Source organism: Chiloscyllium plagiosum, chromosome 21 (genome assembly GCF_004010195.1).
Source record: "Chiloscyllium plagiosum isolate BGI_BamShark_2017 chromosome 21, ASM401019v2, whole genome shotgun sequence".
Lineage (NCBI taxonomy): Eukaryota > Metazoa > Chordata > Chondrichthyes > Orectolobiformes > Hemiscylliidae > Chiloscyllium > Chiloscyllium plagiosum.
Window position 1 is genome coordinate 2,242,758 of NC_057730.1, and position 15,959 is coordinate 2,258,716.

A 15,959-nucleotide genomic window follows, 5' to 3' on the forward strand; every position below is an offset into this window, starting at 1 on the left:
TGGCCTAACCAATGTCCTGTACAGCTGCAACATGACCTCCCAACTCCTGTACTCAATACTCTGACCAATAAAGGAAAGCATACCAAGCGCCTTCTTCATTATCCTATCTATCTGCGACTCCACTTTCAAGGAGCTATGATCCTGTACTCCAAGGTCTCTTTGTTCAGAAACACTCCCTAGGACCTTACCATTAAGTATATAAGTCCTGCTAAGATTTGCTTTCCCAAAATGCAGCACCTCGCATTTATCTGAATTAAACTCCACCAGCTACTTCTCAGCCCATTGGCCCATCTGGTCCAGATCTTGTTGTAATCTGAGGTAACCCTCTTCGCGGTCCACTACACCTCCAATTTTGGTGTCATCTGCAAACTTACTAACTGTACCTCTTATGTTCACCCTAATTGCAAAATTTAAATGATATCTAGATGGGTATATGAATAGTAAGGATTTAGAAGGATATGGCTAAATGCTGTCAAATGCGACTCGATTAACTTAGGATATCTGGTCAGCATAGACAAGTTGGACCGAAGGGCTTGGTTCCATGCTGTACAGCTGTATGACGCTGGTGCATGCGGGATGGTGAAGGGGTGATAGATAGAAACTTGCTCTGGTGTACAGCCCTGCCTAGTTTCAGTTTCAGTTTCACAGGCATTGAGAACTATTCAGTCACAATCTGAACCTGAACCTGGTTTCAAATGCAGCAAAGATTTAATTTGCCAAATGCAATGCTCCTAAATTTGGCCAGCCTCACTACAGTTTTAAGTGAATTCGTGTCCAAAACAAAGGGCATTTTACTATTAGCGGCTTCAGTAAGATCCCAAATATTATTTTACTGGAAAGGTGGAAACATTGCAGGGCATGTCCAGCAGATTGTTGTGAGAAAGCATCATGTTATCATTCACCTGGCATGTAATCAATACAATAGTTGAATGGGGATTGTTTGGTAAACAGAACAACCACTGCCTTTCAAGGAACACACCTGCACCTACAATATGTAACAATTCAATCTCTATTTCCATTTTGTATGAAACAGGAATACCATCACCACATTGACTCCACAAGGCTGCAAGAGCAGGTCATGTCTATCACCTTCTCAAAGATAGTAAACACTGCCTCTGTGAGTGAGATCCATATTCAAGAATGAATAAAATCTTTAGACGGGTTAAAAGTAAATCCAAAGTATTCCTTTATATCATTGAGATACATGTTGATTCATATACACAATATACTGTAAAGAATTGTATTTAAGATAATGATAAGAAACTGTTCCTAGCCCCTTATGTGTGAAGGAAAATATTTTAACAATATGTCTAATGATCAATGTGTCATCAAATTCATAATTATTTTAATAACTACTTGTTACATTTTATTTTCTTTACCTGTAAAAAGGAGTTTATTTTCTCTCCAGCTCAGCTTGCTGAATGGATATTTTAGTTATACTAGTACAAGTTGTAAATGTAAGTGTAAGGTTTCAGTCAACAATGCATATAAGCCATTGGTGTTTTTGATCTTTTGAAGTAGGTCACTGCCGTATATGGATCAACATAATCGGATCTTGTTTTGATATAATTTTTCAATAAGACTCGACAGTTCATAAACAGGTTTTTCCTTTTCATGAACACTGTAGTGTCCAAAGTCGAACTTTTCTTATCTCGATTTATTTGATATGAGCATCTCTTCATTCCTGGCTTTCGCATGACAATTACCAAAAGGCTTTTTTGGTAAATTCTACTGAGGAAACATTGACATCATGCAGCACCTGCATCTTGGTGATAGAACTGAGTTCCTCAATGCGATGTTTGAACTGACAAACAGCAGTCCCATCAAGCAGGACATGAAAATATTCCTCATCAGAATAAATATCAACCTAACATACAAACAGAACAAAATAGGTGAAAATCTTGAAGCTAGGAATATTAGCTCAAATTAATTAAGATTGCAATTTGAAATATAATAACATTCACTGAATTTATCTTACAGAAGGATAGATTTTAACCCAGACTTCTGTGTGTAAATGTGATTCATTAAGATAGCAATGCCAACAGATGGGACTGCCTTCCCAATGTCTCCATCATTACTAATCTCAAAGTATCGATGAGATAGATCCCTACAGTGTGGAAACAGGCTAGCAAGTCCATACCAGCCCTCTGAAGAGCATCCCTCCCAGGCCCATCCCCCTAACCCTGCATCTCCCATGGCTAATCCACATGCTCTGCACATCCCTGGATGCTATGGGCAATTTAGCATGGCTAATTCACCTAAGCTGCACACCTTTGGACTGTGGGAAGAAACTCACACAGACACAGAGAGAACATGCAAACTCCACACAGATAGTTGCCCCAAGTGGGATTGAACCTGGGTCCCGGGCACTGTGAGGCAGCAGTGCTAACCACTGAGCCATAATGCGGTTCTAGGATAAGGCAGGTAGAGGATATACTTTACATTCAAACATGTGATGTCAAGGATGCTGTGGCAAATCTTGAGCTCAGAATTTGGGAAAGTCCAAGGGAATGAAACTCTGATTGCCAGAGCTGATGGAAATCCCTAGAGTGCCTAAAAGGGCTAGACTAAGGTATCCAAATTTTCTGAGGATAGGTCGGGAGCAGGAATGATCTGTCAGATGCTGTGTGAAGTCTTTGCATTGCATTTGCTGGTATCCTCCTCCCCGTCCCTGCTTTTGGGTCGGGCATAGCTCTACCACATACTAATGGCTCCTGGGACTGAGGCCTGGGGCCTTCACATTTAGCTCACCATGGGGGATTTCTATCAGTTTGGCATCAAAATTGATCAACAATGCCAGGTTCTCCAACAATCTCGCCTAATGTGCCCCCATCACTGACACCCCCCCCCCCACCCCCCCCAGCCTATGTCATGTGGTTCAGTTGTTTCTAGCAGATATTCTATGTGAACTTGCCAATTCTCATGAAGAATCCCTCCATGAGCTTTCACTTTCAAATGACTGCACAAAGCCACAAGAAATAGCAACAGACATAGGACATTCAATCCCGCGGGCCTGCTCCACCAGTCAACAGCATCATGGCTGATCTAACATTCCTCACGTCTACTTTCCTGTCTTCCACTCATAACCCTTGACTCCTCTGCTGATCAAGAATCTATCTAACTCAGCTTTAAATATACAAAATGACTCTAACCCCCACCCCCCACAGCTCTCAGTGGCAAGGAGTTCCAAGGACTCACAATCCTCTGAGAGAAGAAATTCCTCCTCAGCTCAGTCTTAAATTGGCACCCCTTTATTCTGAAACTATGCCTTCTGGTTCGAGACTCTCCAAGATGCTAATGGTCCTAATATGTGTTTGTAGTATTTCTGTTTGTGGGAAATAATACCTGTTTCATTTTCAATGAGGTGTTGTCATGGGTAACACAGGGAATGTTGCAGTGCATTCAACACAGTTGAAATTTGGTCTTTTTTGTTTGATAAGCTGTGGCAGAGGTTGACAAAAAACACCCTGTCTCCATTGAAGGCCTCATTTCAATAACGGTTAGATCACCCATTGTGATGATCACAGGTCATCTACAGCTTGGTTGTGATATTTAGCAATATACCCTGCCTATTTTTTGAACCTAACTTCCCTCAATGAGTGAACTAAAGTGAATGAAGTTGTCTGTAAATTGATGGATGGGGTCTTGTGGGAAAGTGAATCATGAGTCTGCCTCTGAACCAGATCCCATATTCAAGTCCCACTCCAGGACATGATGGACAAGATTGTTACATTCAGAATCTGAATAAACAGGTTGAGGATCACCCTTTAATCTTTCCAATAATGGCCAATGGCAGGCAGTAAGTGAGAGATTCCTGGTCAGCCATGTTATGGACAGATGTGTGGAGCCTCTTCATCACTATGTGCTATCACGGTGATCACAGAATCACCTCAGAACAGAAGCAGGACATTCGGCCCGTCAAGTCCACACTGATCCTCTGAAGAGACTCACACCCCTTAACCCTGCATATCACATGATTAATCCACTTAACCTACACATCCCTGGATATTATGGGCCATTTAGCATCGCCATTCCAGCAAACCTGCACATCTTTGTACTGTGGGAGGAAACCGGAGCACCTGGAGGATACCCACACAAACACGGGAGGATTATGCAAACTCTGCACAGAGAGATACCTAAGGTGGAATCAAACTCTGGTGCTGTGAGGCGGCAGTACTAACCCGTAGCCACTGTGATGCCCATGGAAAACGCATGTTGCCACTGCAACTCCAACTCTTCCAGTGAGACCGGTTAGCTCAGCTGGCTGGATAGCCAGCATGAATCAGATTGTTGCCAACATCAGGGCATCTGATCTCTGCTCTAGTTTCACTAACTTCACTGTGGGTCTCTGAAGCCATGGGTGAGACCTACCATTGGGTGGAGAAGCGAAGATGAAGGAGGAAGGACAAGCTTCTTATAGGGCAATTGTTGGTGCTTAAAATCACAGGCTGAATGGCTGGCTTTCATTTATCGTTCTAAATGTTTGTTGTGAATGGCTTTCACCTGCAGCAAAGTGGTACTGGTTCAATGTATATCTGTGATGTGATTGATGTTGAATAGGCAGAAGACGCTAATCCATCTCAATAATCATACAGATGACAATGATCATCTTTAATGATCACATTGTGACAATTTTAAAACATCTGAAGACAGTTACGAGCTTCTCAGTTGTTAGCAGGCTTGTTATTGTGTCAGAAGGCTATGAGTTTCACTTACTATTTAAATAAATTGACAAAAAATTAGGGCAGACTACCTAAGGGGCACTGTGATGAAATTCGAAGCATAAAGGAAACTTACAGTTTCATATCGAGCGATCATTTGTTGTTCCCTGGCCTCTTTAGGCCCCACTGCTCATGGAAGGCCTGAAGTCAGTGAACATTGCTGACACTCTGTAGGAAACAGTGGGTGGGTGGCCAGGTTGGAGACACTGGGGTGGATTCTTGATCTGTAGCACAGGGTTCCCAGAGGCAGCCTGTCAATGCAGCTGCCTGTGGGCGGATCATGCTGATGAGCTGGATCTCAGAAACCATGGTCAGGATTCAGATATAGTAAGGAGGTTTCAATGGAAAACAGGGGAACGTTCTTGCCCAGTTAGCTGTGAGGCTGTGGGAAACACTAGCACAGTAGGGGTTAAAAAAGATTTATTATGCCTGGCCTGAATTTTCTCTTCACCATTAGCAAATATTTCACAGGAAAGATCATTGAAATGAACACTTACATGCTCCATTTATCAACTGGATGGGAATTTTCTCAATCTTTTCAGAAGCTGTGATGATTTGCTTGGCTGAGACACAAAGTTTATTTTTAATTTATTCTCAGATACGGACATGGTTGGAAAGGCCAACAGTTGTCCCTCTTCCAAATTGCCATCAAGCTGAATGCCTGGCAAGGCTATTACAGAGTTAAGAATTACCCAGTCCACATGGCTTTGTAGTTACATGTCGGTCACACCCAATAGCAGGCAGGCCCAAAGACTTAGAATAATATGGAGTGGGTAAGGACTTGCTTCCCTAAAGGACATGAGTGAACCAAATGGTATATCACACCAATTGTGGATGAGAAGAAGGAAGAGTAGTGCACAGACGCTACAAAATATGGCCACATGGCATACAATACATGCCCAATCTGTTCACAGTCTACCTTGTATCTGCTGGCAGTTAAGCTGCTTTAAGAACAATTGAGAGGAATCCAGTGTTTAAAGAGTGTAATTGTCCAAAGCTGCTGTTGTACATCTGTGTAAGTCTCTTGGTGAAGATTGTGAGCCCTGCTCGTACGTCAAAATCACTCTGTCAATGTGAAAGTGATTACTGCATTTAATTTATTTTTGGCACCATATATCCGTGTAAAATGCTCCAGACATTTGTCCTTCCTGTTCTGTTTCTGTTGCATTTACAGACCTTCACTGAAAAATTTATAGCCCTGTGGTGAGATGCTGCCCCCTTACAGAGCTGTACAGAGTAGCTGCTCTGTGACAATACATGGTTTGCAAAGAAATCAGGAGATTCCCTGAGGGGATAAAATGGGGAGCTGTCAGAACCGTGCTCTCTCCAGCCTCTCATTGCTCCCATCTAATGCTCAATTGCAAAATACAGTGTTCAACATCGCTGCACCATGTCTGCACTGAAGCTTGTTGCCACAGAAGTAGTCTGCTATGCATCTAGAATAGGATCATGTTAGAATCTGTGCCTGATTCTTATTGGATTTAATGGAATCAGGAAACTTGCATGTGACTTCTGATTAAGCTTTTTTCTCACAAGGAGCTTGAAGACACCAGTACAGTATTTGAAGAAGAATGGGAATGGGACTGTGGCACTGGATTTCATCCCTCAATGAACATGTAAAGCAGATGATCTCACTACCAGATTGCTGTTGGTGGGAGATTTGTTGAGATTGGCTGGCTTGTTTCCAATGTCCAAACAGTTACTACACTTCAACCTGTTATTGGTTGCAGAAGAGTTTAAGATACCTTGCACACCTGAAAGGTGCTACATAAATGCAAAAGTTTATTTTCTCTGATCACTCTGATAAAAACATCTGAATTAGGAGCAAGAGTAAGCCATTCAGCCCCTTGAGCCTGCTCTGCCTTTCAATAAGCTTCTGGCTGATGTGATTGCTCCATAATACTGCCTCCTACCCAATTTTATTACCTTTAAGTTCCCCCTTGATTATCAAGAATGCCTGAAAATTATTCACAAACTCTGCTTCTTCCACCTTTGGATGAAGATAATCGAATATTGTTGACTTTGTGGAAATTGCTGATGCCAATATTTAAGGATAGGTTCGAAGGTTGCTTGAAGGACAGGAGTAAAGGCTGATGGGAAGGGAACAGGTGCAGGAAATTAGGACATTGCTGCATGAAGGCAGTGTGGCCTGATTGGATGGAATGGTTTATGATTTCAATCTAACTCTATGAAAAGTTCAATTGATTCAACACAGACTAAGGATCAGAGTTGAGATCCCCTCACATTCATGTAGCATGTAGAGTTAATACTCAAATAACTAAATATTACACCACTTCTGAAGTAACCAATGAGATAATATGGTGCAGAGATATGTGTGCTAATGTTTAGACTTTGAGCTAAGTCTTAAACAAAAAGTCTTAACAAAAGGTATCAGTGCTTCGGCAATCTTTCTAATATGATGGAGGGTATACCTGACCCTTCCTAACCACCACAATAAAAAAATTCCTAGCTGGGCCCCACCATATTATCAGCAGAAGTGTATGCACAATGATATTCAGCCTGAGACAGTCGAACAGGATCAGTTCAGTCATCCTAGTATGACATCAGGTGCTTTGCCTCAATCTTCTATAAAAACCACCCTCCCTCCAATAAGCCAGAGCAAAGCCTAGGCTGCAAAAGTGACATTTTCTTTTAAAAATTAATAATGCATGAAACGCCAGATGATTTACCTGGAATGGCTCCTCAACCTCAAGTGGACATGAGGTGACTCGTTCCTCCTTACCCCACTTGTTAGCCAGGTAGGAATTACACACCAGTGATGACTCAGTAAAACGTGGGTTAAAATGGAATGCTATTTCTTCAGTACTGTCGCGCACAAAATTGATTTCAAACCTATCAGTGGAGAACACACAGTTAGACTGTAATTCTGTTCTTCAATTTTCACTTTAAATTGATCACCTCATTCATTAAGGACAAAACCATATCCTTCTTTCCCTTGGCAATTTTCATCCTGCTCCTGCACTTCCTTTGTCATTATTTTTCTGTCAGTGCACGTTTCCATGGGCACTGATCATTATAATTCATTTGAAACCTTTGGCTGTGAATGCTCATAAGTTATTCAACTCAGTTGGGCAGTCCCTTCAGATTGACTCAATAGCTACTAAAGTGGGATGGACAACTGTGACTCATATTCTTTTTCGCAGCTCCAAAACATTGAGGGAAACTGTGAATCTTCCCACCAATATCTCACACTGGGAATGATGGATTGACCCTCGGATTGACAAAATCTGAATGGATCAGTTGTTCACTGGATTAGTACAGTATATGACTCTGAAAGAGTCCATTTGAGCACTACCCACTATGATGCTGTCATGGATTGTGAGCAGAACAACTCAGAAGGTGGTTAGCATGTTTGCCTTAATTGTTCAGACCTTTGAGTTTGGAGTTGGGATGACATGTTGAGGTTGTGAAGGACACTGGTGAGACCTTGTCTGGAGTACAGTGTGCAGTTCTAATTGCCCTGTAATAGGAAGGATATTGTTAAACTGAAGAGGGCTCAGAAAAAAATTACCAGGATATCTCCTTATAACTCAAAGAGGCTTTGAGTTATAAGGAGATGCTGGATCTTTTGTCACTGGAGTGTAGGAGGTTTATAGAGTTCTATAAAGGCATGAATGGCATAGATAAGGTGAATGGCAAAAAATGTATAAATGACATGAGGAGCAATTCTTTTACACAAAGAGCAGTTTGTGTATGGACTGAACTTCCAGAGAAAGTGGTAGATGCGGATACAGATACAACATTTCAAAGACATTTGAATAAGTACATGAATAAGAAATATTTGGAAAGATATGGGCCAAATGCAGGCAGGTGGGACTAGTTAGTGTGGGATTATGGTTGGCACGGACTGGTTGTACCGATGGGTCTATTTCAATGTTGTATGACTCTATGACTTCATGAGTGAGATCTGACATCTGGTTCATCTCAAAGTCTCTGTAACAATTATCATGACCACAGCTCCAATAAACAAACTGAACATTCATTATAACAGGCGTGTTTTTTTATTTTAAATGGCCACCAGGTCAAAGGTTGACAGCAAATGTAATTTCAGTGGCTGCCTGAAGAGAAAGCAACTGTGGACTCAGTCTAATCTGGTGAGGTCTCAAAGAAGCTTCAAAGGGGTCACATACATGTAATGTGGTGACTCAGTGAGTAGTACTGCTGCATCACAGCACCAGAGACCTGAGTTCAAGTCCACCCTCAGGTGACTATTGAGTTTACCATATCCCGCCTGTGTTAGTGTGGGTTTCTTTCCAATGTCCAATGATGTCCAGGTTAGGGTCGATTGGCCATGGGAAATGCAGGATTATAAGATAGCGGGATGGATCTGGGTAGAAGGTTGGTGCAGACTTCATGGACAAAATGGTCTCTTTCTGCACCGTGGTGATTCTCTACTGCATAAAGTGAATTTATAATCTCCTGTCAGTATTTTGTAATGTGAATGTGATGGTTTAAAAAAAGACAGGACGTATTTCTATTTTCCCTTTCCAAGATTTCAGGGGAATTATGTGTTAATGGTCTGACCTCCTATTGCATGGACTCCTATGTTATGAGGGTCAGAGCTCTGAGAAAGACAATTTAAACACCTTTACACAACAGCTAAAGGAGAAAATCAAGTCTCCCATTCTGAATGCTGCCAGTCAGCAACTGAAATGAATTCAGGCAAAAGTGGTTCAACAAATCTATGAATCCATAAATCTTGACATTGACTTTTCGAATACTGATGTCAACAGTAACACTGCAATGGCTAGGTGAATGGGCACAGCCATGTAAGCAAGTGCGAGATTATCCATGTTGAAACTAAAAAGGGGAGATAGGGTGAAGTTAAATGCAGTGAAAGTTTGAAACTATGTTCCACAAACAGCAGTGGATACTAGATCAATTGTTAATTTTAAACCTAAGACAGATACATTTTTGGTAAGCGAAGGGGTATGGGCTAAAGGCAGGTATACCGAGTTAGGTCACAGATCACCCTTAACTTCATTGAATGGTGGATCAGACACGAAGGGCTATGTTCCTACATAAATTGGGGGTTGGAAGACCCTGGTCCTCCAATGCCACCAACTCATTCTGAGGAGCCCTGCAGATGTGGCCTCTCCCCTCAGGTTAGTGCTCCTCCTCCTCCTTGGTCCCCTGCTGATGCTCCATGGCTTGTTTCTGTTCCACTATTTTACAATGATAGAATCTCTACATTCAGCCCATCAAGTCTGCACCAGCTGTCCAAAGAGCATTTAACAGAACCCCATCCTGCAATTCCCACAGCTAACTCACCTAGCCTGCAAATCCCTGTGCACTATGAGCAATTTACCATGGTCAATCCACCCATCTTTGTACTGTGGGAGGAGCACCCAAAGGAAACCCACACAGACACGGGGAAGAACATGCAAACTCTACACAGACAGTTGCCCAAAGAAAGAATTGAACCCAGGTACCATGTGTGTGTCAATTGCTGAACCACCATTCCTGGGCTGTTTCTGTTCCTGGGATGTTTATATTCTGGATTTGTTTCTGTTGCCTTTCCTGGGCCTACGAGCATACTTCACACTAACAACAAGAAGGAAATGCCAACTCAGACATTGTGCCTATCAGGAACTCATGGTCACCTGGTGGGCTTTTCCGTGCCTCACTTCCTGGGACAGTGATATCCTGCCCTGCCCTAAGCTGCTGGTCAAACAGAGGCTGGCATTCACAGTGTACCTTAGACATGAGGCTGATGACCATAGCATTGCCACAGTCCTGGGGCAGTGGGTAAGGTGGGTGACTTTCAGGAACAGACAGTGGAAACCCGGGGTTCAGAGACCACACAATGTCATGGCCTCAGTGGTCAGCTCCCCTGTCAAATATCCCACTCCACCCCACCATACACCAGATCACCCCATGACTGGGGCAGATCGAGGACATTTGCCTTCCATAGGGACTGCTACTTTCTCGCCTGTGGTTTAGGGTTAATTGGGTGAAGAGCATTAAAGTTAGGTTTAGGGTTAGGTTTAGGGTCATTTTAGGATTAGGAATAGGGCTGGGGTGAAGGTTAAGTTAGGGTTAGTTGGGATTAGAGCTAGAGCTAGGGTTAGGGTTAGAATTAGGGTCAGGTTTAGGGTTAGCATTATGGTTAGGGTTAGGAAAAAGGATGATGTTAATTTACAAGGCATTAACAAGGGGCAGCCCGTAAAGTCAAGCTTCCTGCTCAGAGGTTAGTTCTTGACATGGGAGCAAAGTACCTGATGGCCATCTTATTGATCATCACCCCTCCTCCTGCCACTTCTGTGATGAAGAGACTCCTCCCAGGCATGGTAAGCAGATAGCAGTGTTAATGTGACATAAAGCGTGGCAAACTCATTCTGCTGGGTTCACAAACTCAAAGCTGCATAGCAACCCCACAACCCGGTCCCTCCCCACCTCCATCAGAGTCACATAACTGCTGTTTATAGGCAAATTCTTGCATTGAGTACTGGAACGAATTAGAAACATGTTTTTCTAGGGGCATGTTTACACTCAGAAACCCACTGATTCCTATTCAGAACATCAGTGAATTCAAAAATATATACAAGATAGGAGAGTGCAGGCGTTCAGTAAATCGATTAGCTGTAACATTTATAAATGGGGCTCTCAGTCTCCTGGTGGTGAAGTTATTGTATTGGGTGATGCTGAGCTTTACACTGCAGACTGGTTTCAACTTCCGCTCCAGGCGAAAGGTCATCGATCGGCGATGTTAACATTCACTCCTACTCCACAGGCACTACCTGACCTGCTGAGGGTTCCAGCTTTTTTTGCCATTTCCTGAATGCTTCAGCTTCAATCTGCTGCTGCTGTTATCTTGGGCACTCTCGGCAAGGCTCTTTAATAACAACTCTTCCCAAACAACATCTGATGTCTTTGCGTAAGGTGATAAACAAGCCTTTCTACAGATTTTGAAGAATAGACAATGCTGTCAGCTTTTGGATGCAGCATCAACATGTGACTGCTATCTTTCACGGTGTCATGGTCTGTCTTTTTCAGTTTGACTCCCTTCCATACACTCACACCTTAGCACTGAGTGCTACATTTCTGTTTGCAACATTCCTGTCAATTCAAATTCAATGAATTTGTCAAATTATAAAGGTATTTCCTTCTGATTTTAACTGTTGACTGTTCTCATTTAACAACACTTTGAGCAAAAATATGTATTTTACTGTGTTTTTCCACTGCCGCTGGCAGGAAGAAGATGAATAAAAGGAAATGGAAAGAAGACAAAATTGGTAAGAAAGAAGGGAGGAAGTGGTCAGTCTGGAGTGGACAGGCCCAGTAGCCCAAATGCTGCCTGCCTTGCCAGCGCTGCCATCTTGATATTCCCTCTGACAGACAATTCCGAGGAGGTTGAACTTGACATGGGGCCAAGGCATCAGCAGTGGACTATACTGGTGCCTGGTTCCTCTCAATGTTGTGGTATTCACTTCAATTCCAACAGTCCACCCATTTAACAACCAACGGCAAAAACCGCCATCCACCCCCCCCCCCCCCCCAACATTAAACTGGACAATTCCAGTTCCCAACCCATCATCTCCCAGACGATCCATAACCTCATCACCTCAGGGGATCTCCCATCCACCGCCTCCAACCTCATAGTCCAACAACCCTGCAACGCCCGTTTCTACCTCCTGCCCAAAATCCACGAACCTGAGAGCCCCGGCCGACCCATTGTCTCAGCCTGCTCCTGCCCAACCGAACTAACCTCTGCATACCTCGACACGGTCCTGTCCCCTTTAGTCCAAGAACTCCCCCCCGCCCCACGTTCGGGACACCACCCACGCCCTCCACCTCCTCCATGATTTTCGCTTCACCGGTCCCCAAAGACTTATCTTCATCATGGACATCCAGTCCCTGTACACCTCCATCCCTCATCATGATGGACTCAAAGCCCTCGTTTCTTCCTTTCCCGCCGTACCAACCAGTACCCTTCCACTGACACCCTCCTTCGACTGACTGAACTGGTCCTCACTCTGAACAACGTCTCTTTCCAATCCTCCCACTTCCTCCAAACCAAAGGAGTAGCCACGGGCACCCGCATGGGTCCCAGCTATGCCTGCCTCTTAGTAGGGTATGTGGAACAGTCCATCTTCCGCAGCTACACTGGCACCACCCCCCACCTTTTCCTCTACTCCATCGATGACTGTATCGATGCTGCCTCGTGCTCCCACGAGGAGGTTGAACAGTTCATCCACTTTACCAACACCTTCCACCCCGACCTCAAATTTTCCTGGACCATCTCAGACTCCTCCATCCCCTTCCTAGACCTCTCTATTTCTATCTCGGGCGACCGAATCAACACGGACATTTACTATAAACCGACCGACTCCCACAGCTACCTAGACTACACCTCCTCCCACCCTGCCCCCTGTAAAAATGCCATCCCATATTCCCAATTCCTTTGTCTCCGCCGTATCTGCTCCCAGGAGGACCAGTTCCAATACCGTACAACCCAGATGCGCTCCTTCTTCAAAGACCGCAATTTCCCACCAGACATGATCGACGATGCTCTCCACCACATCTCCTCCACTTCCCGCTCCTCTGTCCTTGAGCCCCACCCTTCCAGTCACCACCAGGAAAGAACCCCACTGGTCCTCACTTACCACCCCACCAACCTCCACATACATCGTATCATCTGTCGTCATTTCCGCCTCCTCCAAACGGACCCCACCACCAGGGATATATTTCCCTCCCCTCCCCTATCAGTGCTCTGAAAAGACCACTCCCTCCGTGACTCCCTCGTCAGGTCCACACCCCCCACCAACCCAACCTCCACTCCTGGCACCTTCCCCTGCAACCGCAAGAAATGCAAAACTTGAGCCCACACCTCCCCCATCGCCAGACCATAGCAACACGACGGTTGGAGGAAGAGCGCCCCATCTTCTGCCTAGGAACCCCCCAACCACAAGGGATAAACTCAGATTTCTCCAGTTTCCTCATTTCCCCTCCCCCCACCTTGTCTCAGTCCCAACCCACGAACTCAGCACCACCTTCCTAACCTGCAATCTTCTTCCTGACCTCTCTGCCCCACCCCCACTCCAGCCTATCACCCTCACCTTAACCTCCTTCCACCTATCGCATTTCCAACGCCTCTCCCCCAAGTCCCTCCTCCCTACCTTTTATCTTAACCTGCTTGGCACACTCTCCTCATTCCTGAAGAAGGGCTCATGCCCGAAACGTCGATTCTCCTGCTCCTTGGATGCTGCCTGACCTGCTGCGCTTTTCCAGCAACACATTTTCAGCTCTGATCTCCAGCATCTGCAGTCCTCACTTTCTCCATGAATTTGAATGGGCAAGATTAGAAGGACTTAAGTGCACCGTGGAATAAAGGGTTAATTATATCTTTGCTCCAAGAATATCTGCTGAGCATGTGCATACAGTAACTCCAGATCACACATGGATCTGGAGTTTGAGTGAGTAGAATTCTGTAGAAGGTCCCCTCTCACTACACTATCCCCCCAAGATAGTTATGTTCTTGACCACTCACCTGAGCTTAGAGTGGCCACCTGGTTGAGAGAATATTTCTCCCATCATCCTATCTCCAAAAACCGGACTAGTATACAGTGCCTCAAGCTCTGTAGATGGCTGGAAGATGATCTTCAGGTCCCTGCTCCTTCCTTATCTCAATTGGGACAGAGAATGACAAAATATGGAGATGTTTTCAAATTGTGATTTAAGCCAATCCTACTGCCTATACATTGAGATTCCAGTCTGGAGTATCTCAAGCTGTGGGTATCCGCACATTGTCTGTCTGTGAGGGTGCTCTTATCATTAAGTAAGGTGCATAAAGTCCCTATCTACAGTAAGTTAAAAATCACACAACACCAGGTTATAGTCCAACAGGTTTAATTGGAAGCACACTAGCTTTCGGAGCGTCGCTCCTTCATCAGGTGATTGATCAGGTGATCAGACAATCCCCTGATGAAGGAGCGTCGCTCCGAAAGCTAGTGTGCTTCCAATTAAACCTGTTGGACTATAACCTGATGTTGTGTGATTTTTAACTTTGTACACCCCAGTCCAACACCAGCATCTCCGAATCCTGACTATCTACAGTAACACTTCTTTATTTACACCTGTACATTGTAGGTTCTCAAATACAGCTCTCTAGTGCAGGTTCTGAGACCTCTCTCTGCAAATGCTGATTCTAGACTGGTGTCCTGTCTTCTATTGATGTCAGTATTGACATAAATCTCATGATAGTGCAAAGATGAAAAGACAAGGAGCTGAAAAGAGTGATACACACATATTGATTCCCCAACAATTTGCCTACCAACATAATAGGTCCACAGCGGATACCAAATCCCTCGCCCTGCACCTTATCCCTGGAACATCTGGACAACAAAGATACCTATGTCAGATTCCTCCTCATTGCTTACAGCTCTGCCTTCAAACCATCGCCCCCTCTCGACTGATCTCAAAGTTCCATGACCTTAGTCTGCTCAGCCATCTGCAACTGGATCCCTAGCTTCCTGACCCACAGACCGCAACCAGTGAAGATAGGTAACTGCACCTCCTCCACAATAACTTCAACACTTAAGCCCCCCATCCCATCAAGGATGCATCTTCAGTTCCCTAAATTCCGAATGAACACCATCTACAAGTTCGCTGATGCACCACCATAATAGGACGGTATCAAACAATGGCAAGTCCAAATACAGAAGGGAAATAGAGGGCTTGGTGATGTGGTGCAGCAAGAACGACCTCTCTCTCAATGTCGGCAAAACTAACGAACTGGTTATTGACTTCAGAAAGAAAGGAGGAGAATACGCCCCCATTTACAGCAATGGAGCTGAGGCTGAGAGGGTGGAGAGCATCAGGTTCCTTGGAGTACCTGCAACCGGTCCTAGACTTCCCATGTAGATGCAGCAGTCGAGAAGGCGCAACAACAGCTCTTCTTTCTCAGGTGGTTCAGGAAATTTGGCATGTTCATAAGGACCCTCACCAACTTCTACAGAGGCACCATTGAAAGCATTCTGTTTAGATGCACAATGCCATGATATGGCAACTGCTCTGCCACAAGAAACTACAGGTGGTTTTGTGCACAGCCCAGACCATCACAGAAGCCAGCGTTCCATCCGTGGACTCCATTTACGGAGTCATGTTGCCATGGAAAGGCTGTCAACATCTTCAAAGGGTTTTGGGCGGCACGGTGGCACAGTGGTTAGCACTGTTGCCTCACAGCGCCAGAGACCCGGGTTCAATTCCCGCCTCAGG

At 44.5% G+C, this 15,959-nt stretch overlaps 1 protein-coding gene across 1 annotated transcript in view; it reads right to left on the reverse strand.

Annotated features, from left to right (window-relative positions):
* Window positions 1-1,162: 1,162 nt before the first annotated feature.
* grifin (galectin-related inter-fiber protein) overlaps window positions 1,163-15,959 on the reverse strand; it is a 22,559-nt gene continuing 7,762 nt past the window's right edge. The window contains exons 3-4 of the mRNA XM_043711112.1: window positions 7,412-7,574; window positions 1,163-1,867 (exon numbers count right to left, since the gene is read on the reverse strand). Coding sequence (XP_043567047.1) covers window positions 1,703-1,867; window positions 7,412-7,574 — 328 coding nt within the window. The 3' untranslated portion in view covers window positions 1,163-1,702. The remainder of the gene's footprint in view (window positions 1,868-7,411; window positions 7,575-15,959) is intronic.